The following is a 23,627-nucleotide window of genomic DNA, read 5'->3' on the forward strand; positions in this document are numbered from 1 at the left end:
ACTCCACAGGATTACATTATATATTGGTTACACCGAATGTTGCATACACGGTTACTATACAAACACGTACATTTTCTCCACCACAGATATAACCAACCTAACCCGTGGAACGCTTTTGCAATACACCCTATTGAAATCATAATTAACGCATCACCTCAGTTAGCACTGTTGTTCGTCGTACCGGTACACTGGCGTGAGTATAGTCTATTGCTGATCAATGCTGAAACACATAATGCTACTTTAAGCACGGAATATTTAAGATTTTATATTACTATTGTTAATTATGATTGTCTGTATTTCATTATGACCACGGCCGTTTCAGTTCCTTACGCCGCGGTTTTGGCTTACTCCGCATACCTCAACATCATCCAACATTCTGGCATCGATTTCAAACCATCGTGGTGGGAGATTGGGAAACCAGACGTAATGTTCCACGATTATCACCATATAAACGGCAAAGTCAACTTTAGTCTGTTTTGCTATGCGTGGGACAAAGTAAATGATTACAATAAAATATACTAAAATATTTATAATAAAATATATACACAGCGTTCAGAATTTCACGTAACACCTGACTTTTCGATACTGTACTTAAATTATAAAAAAAAGTGTAAAAACATTCTAAACTTTTATCGAACGATAATAATTTGCCGAAAATGTAAACTTGGCGATAACCAATTATGAATATCGATTACATTTAAAATATTTTAATTTAAAAAACAGGATAGGAGTTAAAATGCGGTTGAGTAATGCACACAGATAAAAAACTTAGTTATTTTATCGGCCCCAAGGTATAAAACATTAAATCATGGATAATATATTATTTTTTATTACTTATCTCTTATTCCTAATATCTTATCACCAACTGAAATTGAAAGTTTAACGCGAAAATGGCGACGTGAAATTCTTGTACCAGCCCAATAACATATCCATGTTAAAACAATAATACGGTCCACCTTTCATCCCGTTCTAAGCTTTAAACACTTACAACTTAAAAAGTAGCTTAAACAGTCGCTTCGATGCGAACCTGTAGATGGTAGGAATATTATATATATCGATAAAAGCGTTGTTAAGGCCTATTATGTGCGATTTAAAAATAATTTTTTGTCTTCGTGTGAATACGATTAGAGTTGAATCATCTGTTTCTTTTAATAATTCGTTACCGTTGTTGTAATAACAAAATTAAAATACTTTTTCGATAGACTATAATCTTTCTCGAAAACCATAAATATGATTAATATATGTATTATAATACTAAACTTAATGAAAACTAATTACTGTGGCATAGGGTTTGATATATTTAGTATAATAATGATAATTTTATACAAAATACAAACTGTTTTATGTAAATCAGTCAAGTGCTGCTCGCAATGATTTGTTTTTTATTTTTGTTTATAGATTCATGGTACCATGAAAATATCGAACAACAAGTCTTCGAATATATCCAAGGACCCTTCGATAGTTGGTCGGTCGTCGGCCAATAAGTAAACCTTTGTTAAGCATATGCAGTGAAAATATCAACAAAAAATCTTACTAGAACTCGATTTTATCCGACTTGGTGTTGTTAAAAAAAAAATAACTGACATATATTTTACGTTAATAGTCTTTTATGTTGCTGTATAGGTGATGTTTCGAATTTATAAAAAACATACACAGATATATAATTTGATGATCATTCTTTTGGTGGGATGTTATACCTCCTATTTATTTTGAAGCCTAGTATAGGTGATTTTTTTGTGAAATTTTAATATCGAGCGTTACTTGTATGAATTGTTGGTTCCTGGTTAGTATGGTAAATAAACCGGTAACTTTAAAGATAAAGTGTTCTTTTTTTTTTCATTATTTAATAATACATATATCACTATTTTTATAAAAAGACATCTGAGGATGAACCATAATAGTGGGAAAAATTAATATTTCCCTAGAAAAAACTCCACAATTATTCCACTGCATTCCACACCTGCCATCCTAAACTTTAAACTTAAAAATCTTGAAAAGTAATTTTCGTAACCTCTGGTTGGCGACCCGTCAACATTTTCAGCAAATTAATCTTAATAAAATGGCTATCTTAAGTTTGAAAAACTTATTTAAAACCGAGCAAATGTAATCATTAAAGAAAATAACATTATTCCTGTCATGGAAAACACTCCACAATACATCAAGTACGCCGTTTAGTTGATCTGATTTCCTCAATAAAAAATTATAAAAATTATTTAATTTAATAGTCATTAATAAAATACAAAATGTATGTTGCGTCCTTTCAATGTTGGTATGACACAAACTCTTATTTTATTTCCAAGTACAAAACGCAATTGAGTTTGAGTATCAATGTGTAATGTAGTGTTGTGATTGAGTCACAAATTATTATTCCACATTTTTATGAACAGAACCTCAATGGTAAAAACTAATTATAAAAAAAAAGTTAAATGCCAAAATTGTTAAAAAAAAATGTACCGTTACACTCTTTTTTGCCAATAGGGGGCTGGGTGGGAAACCAGAAAACAACGTAAGAGTTCTGTTATCCATAATATCTAACAATATTACCAAACTTAACCGTGATGAATTTTTCCTAGAGTTTCGCAGTTTACAAATATCTAAAGTCTTTAGGCAACTCTTTTGTTTGAGCAGTCCATTTTATTAATGTATTATTTTATTAATAAAGTTGCTTATGTAAAAAAAAAATATTGAACAAATTAACTAAAAAATTCTATATTTTCTGTACATTTTTTTAAAAATAATAGCGACGCGACACGACGGTTATTGTCGGTTATTATTTACTTTATAAAGTATACAAATTTTCACAATAACCACGATTATGTTGGTTTGTCAACCTATTCTGTCGATGTGTTGGAATAGGTTGGTAATCTGTAGATAACAACCGTTTGTCTATCGTTATTTCAAATTCTTTTATAGTGACTTGTTAGAGTGTTATCGCCAATAGGACAATGCAAGTATAAAGATGAATTTTATGTGCTACCGGTTAGGTACCGGTAGGAGAATAATTAGAAACAAACTTATTAAATAAAAATGACATTTTTACCAAAAAAATGATACTGCTTTCTAAAATATTGAATATAAAATAATTCTAAGGTCACCACTAAATTGAGAATTAGATTCTCACCCAAAATTATGTGTCGCATGCCATATGTTGATTTTGATCACATGCAGGCTACTCTGTGGCCACCCTGTGGACGCATGTGTGGCCAGATACCAAACAATCATGTACATATCAATTCAACAAGATTTTTTCTCCTGATTTTAAATCTGCAAATATTTTTTTTTGTTAGACCATTTTTCATGACATACGAGTTCTATTTTAAATAATTTTAAAATTTTTGAAAAAATGAATACCATTTATTGTACCCATAGAGCATCCTAAACGTCTCATTTGAAGCTCGGCAGAACTTTCCATGACACCCTGTTTATATATTTTTTGTTATTGATAAAGCCTAGATACGCCTTCAATTTAATTCATAGCTCATAAGAACTCGATGAGAAATCGGTTGGTTGGAGTAAAACGCAACAATACCGTCACCGTGTCAATACAATATTTATAACATAGTTTTTAATTGTCCACTAACAATACAATAATACAATACAATAATAATAATAATAATAATACAGTAAATTGATCCCGAACATAAGTTCAAATATACTACAACACGTTTACAACTAAGTTAGATTAACACACTAATCGTTACACGATCGTTTGGTTTAACCGATCAATAATTCTCGATAAGGTAAGAGTAAGATGAATAAATAATTTTAATTAATAAAATATAGGTGTATAATTTTTTTTTTTCAAGTACACGATACAATAATAATAATAATAATTAATAATAGACGGAATGAGTGAGTACCCAGTTAAGTTAATTTGTGATTATTATTACCGGGTTATAGGAACGATAAATATTTCTAATTTATATTATATAAATTCTATTATATTATTTATTATAGACTACTACCCAGTCGAATTTCACAGACTACTTAAGACACGAAATAAAAAAAAAAAAACGTTACGGTAGCCCGAAGCTTTTTTTTTTTTATTTCCGCTTATTTCAAATTTATTTCATATAATTTAATTCAAATTGGCAATATTAAATCGTCACAATATAACACACGCTGTGCGAAATTTACATTAGAAATTAATAATACCGATAAATAATTTAATAAAAACTATAACAATAATAATTTGGTCGAAGTTTTTTAAATACTGAATAATTTAATTTTTTTTTTAACTTATCGTATGGACGGTTTAAATTTTAAATTGTACAACTAATTAATTATCATTAAACCTAATATTATTATTGTTTGACGTGGGCGAAATTCAATTTCAATCGAACGCCGACCAAATTTTCATCATACAATTGAATCGGATATTTCAAAAACGACACGGGTAAGTAGTTGTGTTTACAAAAATAATTTATTTTTTTATTTTATCAAACTCGGTAGGCACAGCTTATAATTTAATCTATATAAAAACTATATATTTTTTCAGAATCAAATTTAATCAAAACTTGTGGTGTATGAATGACCAAATGAAAAAAACCCTAAAGTCAATATTATATTGTATTGTTATTACTTTTGGTATCTTAAAAAAAAATGAGCGCTATGTAAAAGTGATTGTACGGTTACAATACAAACTGGATTACTATATATCAACATTGTTTACTTGTCATCTGATAATTTATGTTTTACCATAAAAAACGCCTGTTTTTCGAAAAATAAAAAAAATGCACATACTTTCAGCCCTTATTGATAGTTAAAATTAAAAAAATATATTGTTAGATGTAATGTTTACTTGTTTTAATCTTCATTCGAGTCAATCAAAATGTTTTATATTGATTGATTGAGATACGGTCAAAGGTAGATTATATTTGAAACTGCGAATAACCAGATCTTGTAAATAAATTTGAGGTGAACGTGCAAAAGAAGTTTAATTTGCGGTGTGATTAAGTTAGGTTAGGTTGGTCAGTGTACAATAGCAGTGTCATGACTAGTGTCGTTTTTGAAATAACCTATTCAGTATTATGTCACCGTTAAACACTGACGGGCCCAGTGTTGCCAGTACGCAGACGTATATTTTCCCAATGTAAAATTAATAAATTGTATATCAATACAATCTTGCATCAAAACCCTTCGAGTTAGCCGGCGAAAAGCCATCGTTTTCACTCAATAACTATGATAGAAAATTAAAACTTACGGTTGGTCCAGAATAGTTCCAGGGGTCGGTAATTCAAACATTTAATTCAAATTTTAACTTACAGTCAGCTTATATTCAGTCGCATCTTATTATTTGGTGTACTACACACTCATCACGAGGATTTCTCCTGCGGTTGGCAACACTGGACCGTGCGCCCGACGGTAACCACTGCGGTCAAAGGCATTCGTTGAAGTCGACGATTAAAAACTACCCTATTTTGCCGACAGTTAAACCGCTAAATCTAAACACTAATATTATACATATATATAAATATAAATATCCGTAAGTATACACAAAACACAATAAAAATAGTCTAATATTAATCAGGTAAACGGCTAAAAATCTCGAAAGAGAATTTTTCGAAGAACATTGCAAAATCACATAAGGAATATATTTTAATAATGGCACTTGACTTTTACAAAATATAATTATAACACTATAGTGCCGAGCAACAACGCCACCGTACTCTCAGGCTGTGTTTAAACTAACCTATCAAAAACCTCTAAGTCTTATATGTATTTTTTTTTTTTTTAAGGCAAACTGATTATTATTATTTTTTATTTTGTTTTTATAAGAATTCGTCGTAATTTATAATGATTTCGCACGGTATTTTACATACCGAGTTTAAAATTAAGTTACACACAGTTAACGTTAATCATTGACCCTGACCCGTAAGTATATATATATACATATAATAATAATAATAATAAACTTTAAAATTATTTTTCCAACAACGTTACGCGTTACCTAGCATTTTTTTAATAGCACTTATAATTTGGAAGATCGACATTTTCAAAAAAAGTAATAATAATAATAACATTAATTTGGTGTACAAATTTTGGCGTACGGACAACGGTAAGAACTCGAATTATTATAATAAATAAAACCGAAGACATCATGATCGGTGTAATAATAACTATTAGAATGATTATAGATTTGAACTCTTCAAAAATAAAAATAGTCTATAAAATATCGTTTACGACCTAAAGTAAATATCATCACATCTTCTCAATTTCAGTATTTCACGTTGATAGAAAAAAAAATAATCCTACGGTAAAAAACTTTCTAAACAAAAAAAAACAGTGTTTGCAACTGACAGTAAAAATGTCTACTTCTATCATGAAAACCGGATTATTTTTATTTGCATTTTTATTTTAGATACCCTTTTTTTTTTGTATTGGTTTTTTGATTTTTATTAATAAATACCGTTTATTTTTAACCGGTTGCCAGCCATGAAGAAAACTATACTATTTGAACCGAGTGAAAAGTAAAAAAATAGATACATAAAAGTGTAGTTTGGTTTTAGTGTTCTAAGTGTAACCTAAAAACAGCTTATCGATTAATAACATTAATAGTTACGGCCTAAAGTAAAGATGACAATTTTCTCTTAATAATAATAATAATCCTGCGCTAAAAATATTATAATTCTATCGTTCGAAAAATAAGGTAACGAAGACAATAGGCGTCGACGACTTATGAAAACATAATGAAAAACGGAATTTCAAAACTAAACAAAATGTCTAACTGGACTACCTAAGTAAATAAATTCAGTGTAATAAGCTCGTCGAGAGAAAAGTTCGCTAACTTGTCTAAACTGTCTTAGACTTGTTATAGCTCTGTGGACTTCCAACGAATAGACTAGAGATAAACAATAATTAGACTAGAAATAAACATTATAATATAATAATAATTGGTCGTGGCAGACAGACTATAGCTCAACGCTGTGGTTCACAAACGAGTTGAAATCCACATGTTGAAGCATAGTCTGTCTAATGTAATGTCTTATTGCTCGCTTAATCTATTTACATGACTATTACAAAACCAACTGTGGTTTGCTTATTATCTCGTATTGTACTCAATAATGTATTCTAAGGCGCATAAATTATGCTCTGTCAACTTTTTGGTGGTAAATTTCTTTGTTTTTTGGTCCAAAAGAGGCCAATAGTGTTTTTGCTGTTGTCAAGAGAAACTGAAAAAGCCCATATTTTTACAAATTAAGACTATAAATCACTTTCCGACGTATCTGCCGAACAGTTTTCAAAAATTGTTATTTTTTTCGTTTTAAAGCCTAACGATTCTTCATTCGATTATCAAACTATACTTATAATAGCTAAATAAAAAGTACGGTTTTTAAACCTCTTGCTTAGAGAAATTAGCAAGCTTTCAGCGAAGGACGCCCACAGGGAGGGACAGGGGGATAACTATCCTTAGCCTAGCTCCTCTTTGAGTTACAAAACAAATTATAACCATTACACAAAACCATAGGCGGTCCCCACTGGAATTTTCCCATGTGGGCGCCCTTGGAGAAATGTACCCTAAAACGTCTAGACCAGCGTGTCCTCGTGACACGTGATTATAGTCTGCTGGCTGCCCACGTCTTGTTCCCTGTCTCTGGCCAACACCGGACTCTCCATGGGTATTATCGTGGAACTGCTGTTGGTCAGGCAGTGGTGCACCGGCGATGAGTTCTCGTCCGAACTGTCCATGGGCATCATCAGCAGACTGCAGTTCTCCCGGTAACCCGACGTGCTGGACGTCCTAGACGGGCCGCTGTGACTGTCCTCTTCCCATATCATGTCGGCCTTGGACGGCAACAGTCTCTCGTCGACCGCGGCCGCGTTCCCTTCGACGGCAGCCGTTGCATCCCTGGTCTGCCGGGGTGATTTCATCCCTTGGTGTATCACCTGCACGATGTGAGAATGTTTAATGAACCAAATATCCAAAAATGTCTTGTCTCAAAAAGACTGCAATTGGCCGGGCATATATTATGGCGAGATGAAAATAGTTTAATCTGACAAGTGCTAGTCTCTAGGCTAAATAAAACACCCCCCAGAGGAAGACCACGTTAGCGACGGCTGGCTAGACTAAGATTTAATTCAGGTAGATGAAACGGCAACAATTGAGGAAACAGTTAATAAGGAGATGCGGAGGAATTTGGCCGAAGCAGCTCAAGGCCTTCATGAACTGTAAAATGCTTAAAAAAAAACATAGTGATGTAAGTCACATACGACCTTAATTAAATAAAAACAAGGTTTAATTAAAAACTCTCGTATAGCGCTGCCATCTGGTGATAGAGATTGTAGGCTACGAATTATTGCACTTTGTATTTCGTTAAATTGACTTTTAAACATATGCCTAGAATACTGAACTCATATTCTACGAAAATTTGACGTACACCACTATTGTATTAACACCCCATTTATCTAGGATCAGCCAACTTCAACTTGCATATCAGCTTATGACATTTCCGTTGACAAAGCAAAGATAGCTGACAATCCTGACCCTATCCTGGCCTCTAACTATACCCGAGATCACCTCTATCTCCTCGAAACTTGGTACAAAGAACGCGGTGTAAAAATGAAGTCAAGTCCATACATTGTACATATTTTATATTCCGTCATGGAATATGTCAGACACTATATGTTCTTAACAACCTACCTCTACAAACTACTATTAAACTCCATCTGGTCATACGGCATACAATTGTGGGGATCTACCAAAATTTCCAACACTTACTGTCCCTAGAGATTCCAAATCAAAATCTTATGTACTAGTAATGTCCCATATAAGTCATTATAAAGTGTGTAACTCCAAATTTGTAAAATATACATATACATACAAAATATAAAACACTTAATGAATACTTGTCTTTGTTTTCTTACACTTCCAATTACTCTATTCGCAAAAACCTAAACAAATTCTATAGTGACTGAAACTGCCAAAGGCTTTAGAAGCCAATCAGAATTCGGATTTACAACAAATTTCGGATTTTAGATTCCAAAACACTGGATTTTGGAACATTGGCTAATCTGGATTTCCCCATCACTAGTGACCATTCATCAATCACCCCTCTCCTACCCCAGGTAAAATTATCAAGCCCCACACACTGTCCCTGGTGATTTCCTACGATGCGGCTTACCTCCATGCGGCTTTTGCGGAACCGGAAGGTTTTTCGGCTTGGCGCCCTTGTGCGTTGCAAACGGGTGTCCGGTTTAACGGTCAAATCTGATTGGTCTGCGTCCGAGTTTTTGATTTCTGCGAATGAGACATAATGAAACAACGTCGTTTCGGCAACATGGTCGAAACGGTCGAACAACCGCCGATGCACCTACCTTTTTGGATACTTCCCAACGTTTTGATGGAACTGTCTTGGGCGCTCAAGTTGCTCCGGACACTCGATATGGACTCCCTGTGCGATACGGTGCACACGCTGTAAGATTGGTTGGACGCGCCGGGCAGCAAGTTGATTACGGACGGCCTGTGTTGAGTCTCGTACGAATTGCGCACTCCATTGCTGGATCTGATCCGTTGCTCGTCTAATGTGAAACAAAAAAAAAAAATGATTAGGTTTTGCTTATTTCGAAAGTAATAATGCTTGAGGACGCGCCGTCCCTCCAAATCCTAAAAGAATCGTCGGTAAGGCGATAGGATAGTGATACGTGTGGATGAGGGGGGGGGAGGGTAGATGATACGGTGATAAGGGAAAATAGATAATTCCCGGATAATTGATAAGAGGTTCTTGATCAGAGAATCTTCTTGTCGTGATGATAATAATAGTACTTTAGATAAAAAACAGTTCGAGATATAAGGAATTTCATGTCGTCATTTTCACGCTATACTTTCACTTCCAATTAAGAGATCAGAGACAAAATATAATCGACAAGTGACAAGAGAAACATATCCACGATTAAATGCTTTTCTTAAAGCAACTAGGTTTTTTATCATTTCGTTCTCTTATTTATCATTATGATATAATTTGTAGACAATGTTTTTAGTGGTTACTATTCGTACAGTTAATTTTATTGGGTTTGGTTTTATAACGAGTATATAAATCTAGCAACTTAGTAAAAACGTTTATTTATCATCCTCGCACTTCGAGCACTATGTGTAAAACAAATACAAGAGATATGTTTTTGCTTTTGTCTGCCTACGTTCCGTCATAGCCTTACGTTTGATTTCTGACAGCAGTATTAATATCTGTTAGAACCTAACTAATTCAAGTCTAACCTAACCTTACATATAAAATCTAAGTCTAGCCTATATGAATCTAAATCAAACCTGAGTGCTATAAATTAAGTTTCATGTAAATTGTTTTAACTTACGAATAATTTCAAATTGTTATCTTATGACAGACAAAAACGATTTTTAAAAAAAGAACCTTATTTATATACTTATTTAACATGTTAGAATTTTGCAAACACTAATCTTTCCATTAAAGAGACGACATTGGATCACTATTGCATCTTATGACGATTTTGGTCCTGTATAATGTACACTAAACGACCCTCACCTTATACACCCTTGTTGCTATTGTCTCCCCTGCCCTATCGTTATCCCTCTCTTTTTCCTCTCATTCATTTTTTTTAAATTAAAATCACTGACACTTAAAGATAAAAAAAAAAATTTTATCAAAAGGGGAGGCCGGTATGAAAAATAAAAATACCCAAACGGTCGTCCAGCTCTTGTTTGAGTTCTGTCATTTCGTTCATGAGCTCTACCAGCAGCGAACTCCTGCACAACGGCGTGATGGCCGTGTACTCTGTGAGTTTTTCTTTGACAAGACTTTGAGAACTGGCCTCGATTTCTGTCACCGACATGAACCCCAACTGTAAGTACATAAATATTAAATAAATACAAGCATAATATCTCAATTTCTGCAATCCTATTTGTCGATTAGACAATTTCGTGTTTCACACTACTATCGGTAAGTAGTACTCAAAAATAAAGAAAAAGAAAATCTACAAAATGCCTTAAACAATATAACAGAACTCACGGGAGAAGTTTAGTAAATGTCCAAAAAAAAGATTAAAAATAATTATTAGAGCCCTTGGGCGGCTAACAGAATAATAAATTGTAAAAAAGTTTTTAAAAAATGTATGGGCGATTATCGGTTAAAAACAATGGGAGTGTCTGGTACATAAAGTTTACCAAAAGTAAAAAGAAATTAAATTTGTAATTATTATTTATATTAATTTATAATATATTTATCTATTTTATTCTTCTTATTCACATTATCTCATACAAATGGGATCCTCCAGTCACTTCACACAACTATATGTCTTTTCATTTACCCCAACTGTCAACTTCTTTTTGGGTCTACATGGGAAGGCACCTTTTAATTTCCTGCCTTGTTTCAACATGCTCAAACCATCTCAATCTGGCCGCTTTAATTTTTTTCTCTTGTTTGCTCAACTTACAAACTCATAAATAAATCAATAAGTCTCATAGAAATGTAATCGTAATTTTTTTCAACCTAGTCAGCGCCTCATACCCGTTATAGGGTTGGTCATTTCACCAAAAACAAAGGCAACACATTTACTTAATAGCCATTTTATCACACTTCTGGCTTGTCCCGGGGTCTATAGCTGATGTTTTTAAGGTCGTTTCTGGCATAGTGATAGGTCACTTAAAAAAGTCACGTTGTAATGAAATGGCAGAATTGTGACAACCGTGCTTACCCGTTGCAAGATGAAAGGCTGGAGCAGTATGAACAGCGGCGACCTGTTGACGATGATGAACTCGATGAAAGACCAAAACGACGCTCTGGCGTCTTGCACGTTCATGAGCTCTTTGACGGTGTGAGCGATGCGCTGGTACTGAAGGGCCAGTTCGGGTTCGAAGCACACCAGCATTATTTTCATAGCTGTGACGAAACACAGCATTTTAGAGATAATTAAAACAAAACGAGACGCGGTAGCATTTTACCTAGAAACAAAACTTTGAAAAACGATTTCGACACGGTCGGCGACGGCTTGGAGTCCCTGTTGAACGTGAACGAATTGGTCCGCAGGTCCGACGACTGTTTGACGTTGGCGAGTTGCACGAAAGTCAGGCACGTGGTCTTGACGGGCGGGCTCATGGAATTCAAAACGACGGACAACATGAATTTGATGTCGCAGGATCTCATGCAGTGCATGTCTAACAGTAAAAAAAAAACAAAGCAACATGACGGAGGAGTAAAGTATGGCCAGTACGAGCCACGAGCTACCGTTGATTTACCGACCTTTCTTGCCGATGCCCACTCGGAAGCAAAGCGGTAAAAACAAGTTCATCAGAAAGTTCTCGGTCTTCACTTGCGACGACATTATGTTGGCCATACCTCCGACCGACTGTTCCAACGTGTAATTGTCCTACAAAGCGAAAGCACAATAACCCCGTTGGATTCTTTTTTTCTGTTTTTTTTTTTTTAGGTAACATAGATGTGTTAAGTACAAGTGGTTTCGGTAAGTGCTAAATATTCTGCTAAAGGTGAATTCTCACGTATCCCCTGGTGTTTTAAGAATTGGGTCCCTTATAAATGTTACCTACATTGTGAACTCCTGATTCTATCCATCAAATTTCCTACATCTATTCTTGGCATACGTCGGGGTGTCTGGACATAAGTCTTTTTGGTGGGTGATGGAAATTATCACTGTTAACTGGCAACTCGGGATTTTGTTTTATTTCGTTTATTAAGAAGTGCTTTGCTAGTTGTTTAAAAATTAGCGGGGCTTAGCACACCCAAGACCCCCTTACCAAATTGCATCTATGTACTCACCCCTATAGCTAATATGTGCAGTGCCAGCAATCGTATGACGATAGCGCAAAAATGTGGTGGAGGCGTTTCCACGGGAATGGCGGCCGTCTGAAAATTATCTCCAGCCGTTGTGCTTGAGCTACCTGATTCGCCTACGATAATGCCCTGTAAAATTAAACGAACCGAATATAGACAAATACATATATATATATATATATATTGTAATTAACAAACTCACTTGGCAAGTGGAAACGAGGGTTTTGAAGTGTGGTATGTGCACGATGAACGGGTGCTCGGACAGCGTTTCGTAGACGCCTTTGATCAGCTCTCCGGCGGCAAACCAGTCTGTGTATCTCTGCGGAACACAATATTGTCAAGACTAACATCGACAGCACCGTATCTAAGATTTTTTCATGAATATTTCTTATGGCTGGGGATCAGTCAACAATTTTCGTGACGCTTTTGTGGAACATTTGGGAGTGGAAAGGATGGAAAGTCTAAGAAGAAGATGGGGAGTGGTACGGTGGTTGTGGGTAGAGGAGAGGAAGGGCAGAATGTGGGATAGGTGTAAATGAGGTGGAGATGGGTTAACAAAACAGGAATAGTTCTGTAGGTCATTCCAGTGTTGACCTCATAATAAAATAGTCCAATATACGTAACAGAATACATTATGAACTACTATATCGTATTGTACATGTAACAACTTACAAATACATCCAAAATATATTATAGTTATGCCTTTTGAACATGCAAATATCAACGAAAGCATAGAAATGTTTCCTGGGGCAAATCTAAATGGATATCTTTTTTTTTTTTGGCTCAGTTCATCTGGAGGAATTTTATTATTAAAAATGACAAAAAAAAAACTCAAAACATATTAATCAAAAGCTATAAGTTATTTTTGTACCTCCTAATGATCCCCCCGCAAAAAAAAAATCCAGACTTGAATATAAATTTCCCCAAAACAGAACAAGCACTATGACTTACGCGGATCGACGGCTTTTTGTAGATCTTGTTGAACGTCTTGTCCAATCGCCTGAGTATGCCCAACAGAGTGGGCCGCAGCGGTTCTGCCGCCCAATCCACAATGGGCAATATGTTGGTCATGTATTTAAGCAAACCTTTGCAAGACATCGTTTCCGGATCGTACGGCGATACCTTCAAAAGACTATGTGCCACTTCGCCGAGTCTCTGAAATTCGCAAAAAAAATTAAAATTGATCAATTTAAAAATAAAAGATCCGTTTCCAACTCAATCTAGTTAAGTAGCTAAAGGACTCGTGAAGATCTATACAGTATTAAAACGGACTATACACTAAGTAATCAACGTTTTGTCAGCCTTTTTGGTTTAATACGTCAACAAATCTCACCGCTCTCAATCCCCTTGATAACGTGTCAAATAAAATCCTTACTGTATTTAACACTCTTGTTAAAAAAAATTATTTTTATTTATACATTTATTCTGGAGAGTGATATTAAGGGGTGACTTTTCAAAGACGAATAGCAACCTATATGTTATGATTTAATGAAAATAATGACTGATAAATAACCAGTTTTAGAACTCTAGATCTGAACATTAGACTGAAGGTTGATCTAGAGTGGGCTATAACATGTACAATTCAATCAAAACAAAATAGATCTTCTGTAGACCTTTGAGCTACCCCCTCTCCCGCTCTCAATATGCTTTGTCGCCACTATGGTTAGGTAAATAACTGAACACCCATAACCGATACTCACGATTTGCATCCTAGTGTCGAGGATGTCGAACGGCTTTCCCTCTTGCGGATACTTCCTGCTGAGTTCCGTCAGCCTGGCGTGGCATATCACCACGAAATCCGTAACAACAGACAACAGAACGTCCCTGGTCCGCCGGAACTCGTTTCGCAGTGCCTGTGAATCAATTCGACAACTGTGAGCTGGATCAAATGATCAAATGTAAGCACTCAACTCAATGTATGGTACTCGTATTCGGGTTAAAAAAATTCCCGACCTGAGAGGCAGCCTTTTTTTGGTGTACCAAATTAATGCAAAGTAAAAATGCTACGCTACTTTTCTGTGATACACATTAAACTGTTGGGTTAAGTGATGATTACATCATGATAACTCTATCATAATATATTTGATAAATCTTAGACTATATGCAAAACGAGTTCCATATATTGAGTTCAGTGCTTGTCAGCCGTTAGAAAAGTAATTTAATTAGCCGGAAAATTGCCCGTGTATTTTAAAACAAACTGTTGATAAGGCAAAGTGCTCGAAAAACTAGTAATTTGAAGATTATAACAAATCAATCGCATTATAAATTAAGAATTATAGTAGCACAGTTCAAGGAACATTTTATCAGTGACGTATCAGTGGTACGGTATCATCCTTATCCACACTGAATGCACAACGTGTCTACAAAAACATAGTTCTACTGATTTTTATAATCCATTTCTCTACTCTAATGATTTTAGCCAAATTTGTACAGTTAAATTTGGTTTTATAAATTTCATAGGAGTCTCTTAACAAAAAACTTATTCCTCTACATACCTAAAATACCAGTATTTTGAATTGAAGAATATCGATTAATCTACACCGGATACACAAGGTTATGTTTAACACTTAGAAATCAAATTTCAGCGTTTGTGAATTATACAAATTGACATAGCAAACCGTACGCGACCAAAAAAAAACAATCCCCCTAATCAACCAATATCCTTCATAACTCTCAAAGTTAAGGGTTTATTAAAAATTAAATCCCCTTTTGAACGTTGGCAGTTAGTAAAGCAACGTATGCCATTTATAAAACCAGCGATTCTTAAAACACGAATGTCATTGTATAGTATGTAATTTGAAAATTTCCTAGAGGTTAGGTCTTACGGCGTATTTCTCTTCCACTTGTATCTCGCAGTCGATCAGGTCCCTTTCCAACGGCGTTTTGTGCGATTTGCGTTCGGCAAACATTTTCGAATTGGACTCCATCTCTTTGGTTTCGATGCCACCGACGCCTCCGCCTCCGGTCGGCGAACACAACCCCTTGCTGCAATTTCGCTGGCTAGAGTCTTTGGGTTCGGGGCTGGTTTTTTGCGGACCGTTGTAATGTCTGAAAGCAAAAGCAATTGTGTGACCGTGAGCAGTGTCGGTCTACGATGACAACAATCATTTTGGGAAATAAAATTTCTTTGACCTCCCCCCCACTGGTTTCAACCCTCCCAACACTCTTCCATCCGACCACAAGGCAGATTGTACCATCAGGAAAGTAAAATTTCAGGCCATCGGATTTGAATATCTATAAAACAGCCATGATATTGTCGATATATGTGCCGAAGTACTAGGACTCTATGTTAAGCGACCGAAAATTGGTATAAACCGAATCCAATCTAGTCAATTAATTATATTAATACGTGCGGCTACGCTGATATCCTCGCCACTTCCTAATCAGTCTTCTTAAACATTTCCTTTGTTTTCGGCAGAGTGAGCTATTTGTTTTTCATCATAATATATAGTCTGTGGTTTTACTTCTTTGGGGGAAACGCACAGAAAACTTACTTGGACAACGCCTCGCTATTGTTGATCAATGTTTTTATGGATGTGATCAACTGGTTGATGACGTCGCGTTCGATTTCCCGGTACTTTGGCTGCTGTATGTGTTTCAGGTAGCACGGCAAAATCGCTTCCAATATCAACTGTGAACAATATAGTGGAAAATATAAACATCATTTAATGTTACGGCCAAGTGTTGGGTTAACTTAAACCGGTTGTGTTTACTCAAAATGATAGTCGTGCAAAAGAGTATATATAAAATATATATTTTACTAAATTTTTGAATTGAGAATAATTTAATTAAAAAATGTTGGCTGTTTTGTATTATTACTTTTAAAGTAATTTAAGCCGTGATATAGGTTCTTATAATATTGTAAAATAACATAAATAAAAATGTTTAAAAAAAAACCTACAACTTTGTAATTATTTTACCAAAAAATGAGCGCCTTGCGTTAAGTTAATCAACCTGATTATTGCAAATTTGATGCAAAATTGGTTAAAAAAGAAATTAATTCATATATTTCCCTAACAAAAATGACATATTAACTAGTTTTTATTCGTACAAAATGTTCCAGGTGGATAAAATGTTATATGTATTTTAGTTAAAACGTTTCAAGTTGAGTTAAGTTACATAGTTTGATTTCGAATCGTAACAAATACAATAAAATGTTTTTTGGTATTTTCCTAGTTAAGTATATGTAAAAAAAAAATTATCTGTCTGTTTTGTTGTGGTTAACAAAAGTTATCGTTTTTAATTGTTTTATTCTCCTCGATACAGAATAATACAACTTTTTAGAGCCAAAAAAACACAACTTGGCTGTTTCTAACTGTAATAATAATTTAATTCAATCATTTAGATTATTTTATGTTGTTTCTTAAAATGAATATAAGAACCATGTTGGGTTAGGTTAACCCCCCCGCCACCCCAAAGCCTAAAAACAAATCAAAGTCAATTACAAGCCCGAAAGGGTTAAACTGACCTAGTCTTAGAGATAAAGCCGAACACTGTGTACTCACGAGCATCTGATAAGACCGCAACGTTTCCGGCGAAAAAGCTATGACCATAACGCACAACGAAGTGCAGTCTTGCACGGTAATGGTTTCGTCTTCGTCTTGGTAACAAAAGTCGACGGCTTGTAGCGGTTTCTCTTCCTTGATTAACTCGCTTATGTGTATTGGGTCGTGCGATACCGTCTCCAAGCTTAGTATCAGCTTGAAAAAGTAATTGGCTTCCACCTGTGACATAATCGTGTCTTATTTTCTGTCTTACTATCCCATCAAAGATCCCTCTCCTTTGCATATTTTTTTAAATGCGTAACTTCCTCAGTCCCCCTTATATGAAGTTGATGTCAGAAAAGATACCACATTTGGATTCAGTAATACCAATAAAGTGTAATTACATATTATTTGGAAGTTTCTAAATTAAATATTCGGTTCAATCTTTCCCTTGAAGAAAAGAGATTGGAATACGTCTTATGATTCGCTGATATACCGCTGTTATCATTAGTAATTATTGTTATCCTTGTATCACCATACCATCCCCACCACATCCACATTTTATACTATCTCATCATCTCTACACCCACTCCTTTTACCTCCCATTACCCATTCTCTTGCCCATTCTGTTTGTAAAATCCTCACGAAAATATTCATGTAGGTTTCGTGAGTTATTCATTTGGTTTTACCTTGTTGGAATTTCCCGTATTGGTAGCGTCGTCCAAGTCTAGTATGCTCGAAGCGCTGCCGAACATTTGCAGTATAAACGGTTTGCGGTTCATCAGATAGAACTGTTTGATGGTGTACTCGATGGACCGGGTAACGATCTTGTTGGTGTGGTGGCTGGCGTACAACTGAAGCAGCGTCGGTATAATGAGCAAGTATCTAAGGGGGGAAAAAAACAATTGAGTTTCAAACAGTATGGTTGGATGGTCCTAACCGGACGTACCCGTTGCTGGAAAATATATTCTTGAAATTCCGGGCTGCGTTTATATAAGTGGCCATCACGTAGCGCAAAATACACGAGTCTTCACTATGCAACGTCACTGCTCCGTTCAAAACGTTCAAGAACAAGTGTATATCACCGGAGTAGGCGAAGTTGCCGGCCATGGCTTCGAACATTCGGGCTATCAACCGAACCCACATGAACTTGTGCAATAAGTCCAGTCCCAACAGCTCCTGCAAACAAGTCACGTGAACAAACTGAAAAGTCCAAACGATAGATGCTACCCTTCCGACAGAGCAAACCGGTTTTAGGGATGGGAAATTATGCTGTGAGCAAGTTATCACCCTCTTAGCTCACATAGCATTTATTTATTGATTTATCTTCAGCGTACAATAATGTATGAAGAGATCGAGGCATTGACGCTTAAGCTGAATCATCCAACAAAATCGATTAGAAATATGATAGTTAACCGAAGATTCAAAGTGTTTCTGGACACATACATGATATTTGTAAGAAATTTCAATTATATGCTGATGACATCTTTCTGGTCACGTAAGCACATGTATAGCTGTGCGCGTGAGCAACCTTGTAAGGTTATTATAAATTTTAACTAAGGGTACGAGGGTACCAGCTGTTTAGCTAATACATAATAATTAAATACAAATTTACAACAGTCACAAACGGTCTTACCTTTCCCATGCTGCCTCCTTTGTACAAATCCAGATCGGCTTCCAATGCTTTCCTGGGAAACGACGGCAGTTTGATCAACTCCTCGTGCAAGAACACCACTCTTTGTACGACCTGCTCAATTGAAAATAGGTGTAGTGAAGTTTTCCAACAAAAAACATCCTCACGTGCTTAATAGGACGTGTTTAACCATTTTTAGGTACGCTAATTTGAATAATTTTGCCCCAAACTTTTTTTAACTTTTTTAGAAAAGTGTGCTGCTTACCATGTCGACGTTTTTCAATATGGCCCAAGTCAAAAGTACTTTGCCGATCTCCATGAACTTGTGAATGACTTCTTGGCTCTGCAACTGGTCGAACGCTTCGACGAGATCCATCTGAATGAGTTCCAGCTGCGGATACTGCGAGCGTTTGAAAAAATAATAATCCCTAACGTACGACGTGGGGTTGTGGATTTGACCTGAAACAATAGTACGCGATGAGGATTTGTTAGAAGAAAAAAAATAAAAAATTTTTTCTTTTTGTGGAAAAACAATAAGATCACGAATATGTCTTATGGCTTTTTTCGATTGCCTCTTGTCGACTAATTCTCGTATCATGTATGTCTTAAAGCGCAACCACCATCCTTTATTAATAAGGAGTTAATGTTAAAAGATATACCACATTTGGATTTAATACCACAAAATCTCGGATTTGACTGATTCAATCTTGGATTGAGCAGTGGGTCATGAACATGTCTCATAGTTTGTCGATATACTGTCTTTTGTCAATAATCTCTTATATACTTAACTCCATCCAAGTACCGCCCCTCTTTCTAAAATTTTCCTATTTTACCTTTTTATTTACCCAAGTTTTTTTACTCGTTTTACGTTTATTTGATATATTTACTCGTTTACCAATTGCCAAAAAGTTATCATGCTTCTTTTTTTTTGTGTAGGTACTTTCAAGATAAGATTCCTTCCCTAACCAATAAAATCACTTACCAGCTAACAAACAATTATCGATTTATCCTTATCACCATTTCACCCCCTCTTATTTACACTTATCACCTCGTATGACCATTTATCAGTTACACCCTTCTTTCCCCCATCCCATATTCTCCATTACTTTTAGCTATCATTACTTCCACGATAAGATGATTCACTAATCAACTGATTCTCTTATCAAAAACTTCTTATAAGTTATCCAGAAATTATCGTTTTACCCTTATTACCATATTACCTTCGTCGCATTCACACTTATCACTATTCCATCACAGAAGCGTAACGCACATTTTTGCCAAATTCCACAAGACATATTCATGTGAACACATGTAAACGTACGGGTCTTGATGTTGACGAGGAAATATTCTCTTTGTCGCTCTACGGGTATCCCAAAGAAATCCAACGATTCTTTGAGGATTTGGAAAAACTGCGTGTCTTCTTGGACGGGAAACTGCGATGGGATTCCTCCGGACATTTGCTCTGTGGACATCAACACCAGTAAAATAATTATAGAACGAAGAAATGACTAAAATCTGAAACAGACTAGGTTAGTTGTGTAGGTGACCCGAGGAAGTGTAGAGAAATATTAGGACAGGCCCCGTAGCTACTACACGAAAAACTCGAAGGAAATCAATAGCAACATTGAAAAATTAAAAAGTGGTAACCTAATTTAATGCAGAGTTCTTAATTGTAATAATCATTAATTTGTTATTCCTTTTGTTTCTCTTACCCTGAGGACCGTGGACGACGACTTTCTTCGTCGAAGGCACGTTGGCTGTCAGCAGAATGGATCCATCGCATTGTTCTTTTCGCAATATTTGCTTTAGGTCTTTAAACATGATACCGTGTACACTGTGGACAACCTGTACCGCGAAAAAATCAAATCGCACTGCATTACCAACTTAAAGTTATATAATACATATACTATTATATACAGAGTCATCCAAAAAAACTATCGTCTTTCCCTCGAACGCAAGACATTAGACCATGAATACAACTTTTGATGACTTTGGACCTATACAATACACACTAACCAACCACTTTCACTTACTTTTCCTCCCTCTCACTCTCCTTAAAGTCTTCTCTACCTAAAATTAACTTAAAAATACCCTATAATAGAAAATGTATTAACGAAATCATGACACGAAATTTACAAACTATATTAATAAAATGTATAAAATATATTTGATATTAAGTAAAAAAAAAAGAATTATATTCTAAAGGATAGTCTTAGATAATTGCTAACTGTTGAAGTTATAGTTAAATGACTCTGTATATTTAATTTTAATCTACCAACACTACAACGGGTTAGAAAAAAATAAAGTTAAGCTATGACACTTCCTTCTTTGAATATTAAACGGTACATTTTTTTTTAGCAACTTTTAAAGTTATTAGAATTTTTTCAATGGGCTGTAGCTTTATAAAAACAATGTTGCGAAATATCGAGAGAGTGATTTTGAGATTTAAGAATTTTGAAAAACTTTTTAAATTGTAAATAAAACTAGATCATAAAGCTTACATTTTAGAGATTTTTAGTTTGAATATTTTACTTTCGAGTGGGGGGAGTGGTAGGGAGGGGTTAAAATAATAATTTTCTTATTTTTTTGGCACAGTCTAATTTATATTTTAGGGTGTTTTGTTATGATTGTATAAATATTTGTTTATTTATTTTTCAAATACCATCCAAAGAATCGACAGAGCTGAACCGATCATTGCTTGGCCTTCTTCGTGCGGCGACCTCACGTAGAACATTATGTAGCCGATGATGTAGTTGTACAGGGTGAACGCCGCCTGGTGGGGCAGTTTTGGCACGAACCGTATCAGGTGTCGCAGCAACTTGAACATTTTCTCTTGGTTGTCGCGTGTCAGCCTTTCGAACACGAAGCGCAAAAACAGGTTGCAGTCTTCAACCAAGCAAGCCCAAATAACCTAATGTACAAACGACATTAAAATATTTCGACAGTTTAACTATAAAATTATTTTGATAGAAAATATTTAAAAATTTTAGCGTAGCCTTCGAACTCTTGAAATGGGGTGAGAGGTGGTTAAGTCAATCCTAGCCCCTCCCCCCCCCCTTAGTAACACCCAGAGTTTGCCAGAATACTCTTCTAAGCAATCCAGAATTACAGGAATAAAAAAAATCCATTATTCTGAGAATCAGCTGATAAGAGAACCATAAGACATATTGTCAATGGCTTTTCTTCGAGGGAAAAATTTTCATCATGTAATTTTTTTCCATTTAAAGATAAATATAGTATACTCAACGTGTATATTTAAACAGTTCGTAGATTAATATTGTAGCGACCAGCTTATATTAAAAAAAAAGTGTATAAAATTCAACGTATGCATTTATATCTTAACGGTGGAAGGAATAATATGTAGCGATCCCGTTAAACATTAAGTAAATCTATAATTTTTAAATCAATAGTGTGTGGCTATAGAAATAAATTAAACGATAAAACTACTATTATTTAATGTATAAGCAGAATTAGAATAAAAACGGTATTTATTCGACTAAATACATGATATTTATAACATAAAAAGCAGGATAGAAAAAACAAGTGTCTTGAATTAGTTTTTAGGATAGGTGCAAGATAAAAATGAAATACCAGTTCAAAATACAAAATCTGTAATGATTAAAAGTATTTTTTGTTATGCTGTTATGCATACGGAAGTAAATATAATATATTATACAAACATTTAAATTTTTTGCATTTTCGAAACAACAACACTAAGAATGTATATAAATGAATGTGGGAATACATTGTTTCATAATAAATCATAATAATCAAAATCAATAAATTTGCATTTATTAAAAAAAAAAAATGAATATATTTGAAACAAAATACAATTAATATTATTTCCAAGGTCACGAAAGGTATATTTTATTAAAATTGATTTTAGCTTCGGTGCAAACTGAGAAGATATTAATTTTACAATGATGTGTTTTTTAAAATTTTTTTTTTTGTGCCACGATATCTCGTAATCCGCTGAACCGATTTTTTCGTGTAGCAACTTTATAGATTAGAAATCATACCTGGAAAGTACTTAAATTAAGCTAAAAATTTTAAAAAGTCTCCCCTTCCCCACCAAAAACGAGACAAACATCTAAAAAATTTACAAATTTTTCAACTTAAAAATACGATGCTCTATAACTTTTTTAAACATAGTTGAAAAAGTTCCAAATTTATATGAATTGTTCTTCAAACATAGTACTATCAATAAACATTAACAAACCAAAAAAATATCATAAACCCTTTCTTTTAGAAGAGATAGATTTTTTTTTCTTTATTTCAAATTTTCAAGCAAAGTTTTAGAGATTAAGATCTGAAAATTAGACCGAAGGCGGATCTAAAATGGAACTATAACATATACAATTTCTTCAAAAATCTGTAGTCAAATTTTTTTTATTAAGGAAAAACGCCAAAAATAGGGTAAATTTACACTTTGGCCGTAGTCAGTTTCTAGGTTGCTATGTGTGTGTAAATCAACAATCAACGGGTAATGAAAATATTTTCATTATATTGTTAATTACGATACATGGGTAAATATGACAGTACATTTTTATAGACAGACGATCAACCCTTATCGTATCCACCCTGCACAAGACTAAATATTAAATTTTAAGTACATTATTGCTGGTCCCACGATACTTCTAAGCCGCTATAACTAGTTTGAACATACTATCCACAGATTCGTATCGAAGCGTTTGTTTAAAAGTAATTTTATCACTTTCAGTTATAATAAAATCTGTAGACCTGTGACCTCTCCGT

The 23,627-nt window shown here is 34.6% G+C and overlaps 2 protein-coding genes across 2 annotated transcripts in view; one reads left to right on the plus strand and one right to left on the minus strand.

Annotated features, from left to right (window-relative positions):
* Positions 1-1,522, plus strand: part of LOC126842354 (uncharacterized) — a 29,168-nt gene extending 27,646 nt beyond the window's left edge. Inside the window, exons 4-5 of the mRNA XM_050579290.1 lie at positions 323-495; positions 1,399-1,522. Coding sequence (XP_050435247.1) covers positions 323-495; positions 1,399-1,488 — 263 coding nt within the window. The 3' untranslated portion in view covers positions 1,489-1,522. The remainder of the gene's footprint in view (positions 1-322; positions 496-1,398) is intronic.
* A 2,055-nt stretch (positions 1,523-3,577) lies between these two features.
* LOC126842336 (protein unc-80 homolog) overlaps positions 3,578-23,627 on the minus strand; it is a 54,162-nt gene continuing 34,112 nt past the window's right edge. Inside the window, exons 42-62 of the mRNA XM_050579263.1 lie at positions 21,535-21,783; positions 20,585-20,717; positions 20,194-20,334; positions 19,138-19,331; positions 18,876-18,986; positions 18,189-18,418; positions 17,929-18,124; positions 17,261-17,479; positions 16,250-16,386; positions 15,581-15,803; positions 14,456-14,608; positions 13,707-13,910; positions 12,958-13,074; positions 12,741-12,884; positions 12,207-12,333; positions 11,909-12,121; positions 11,662-11,846; positions 10,647-10,809; positions 9,316-9,519; positions 9,123-9,238; positions 3,578-7,887 (exon numbers count right to left, since the gene is read on the minus strand). Of these exons, the coding sequence (XP_050435220.1) occupies positions 7,528-7,887; positions 9,123-9,238; positions 9,316-9,519; positions 10,647-10,809; positions 11,662-11,846; positions 11,909-12,121; positions 12,207-12,333; positions 12,741-12,884; positions 12,958-13,074; positions 13,707-13,910; positions 14,456-14,608; positions 15,581-15,803; positions 16,250-16,386; positions 17,261-17,479; positions 17,929-18,124; positions 18,189-18,418; positions 18,876-18,986; positions 19,138-19,331; positions 20,194-20,334; positions 20,585-20,717; positions 21,535-21,783 (3,819 nt within the window). The 3' untranslated portion in view covers positions 3,578-7,527. The remainder of the gene's footprint in view (positions 7,888-9,122; positions 9,239-9,315; positions 9,520-10,646; positions 10,810-11,661; positions 11,847-11,908; positions 12,122-12,206; positions 12,334-12,740; positions 12,885-12,957; positions 13,075-13,706; positions 13,911-14,455; positions 14,609-15,580; positions 15,804-16,249; positions 16,387-17,260; positions 17,480-17,928; positions 18,125-18,188; positions 18,419-18,875; positions 18,987-19,137; positions 19,332-20,193; positions 20,335-20,584; positions 20,718-21,534; positions 21,784-23,627) is intronic.

Source organism: Adelges cooleyi, unplaced genomic scaffold (assembly GCF_023614345.1).
Source record: "Adelges cooleyi isolate 19-005CV unplaced genomic scaffold, UGA_ACOO_1.1 ACOO_flye_CR_arks_rails_tigmint_CR_PRNA_519, whole genome shotgun sequence".
In the NCBI taxonomy this organism is placed as follows: domain Eukaryota; kingdom Metazoa; phylum Arthropoda; class Insecta; order Hemiptera; family Adelgidae; genus Adelges; species Adelges cooleyi.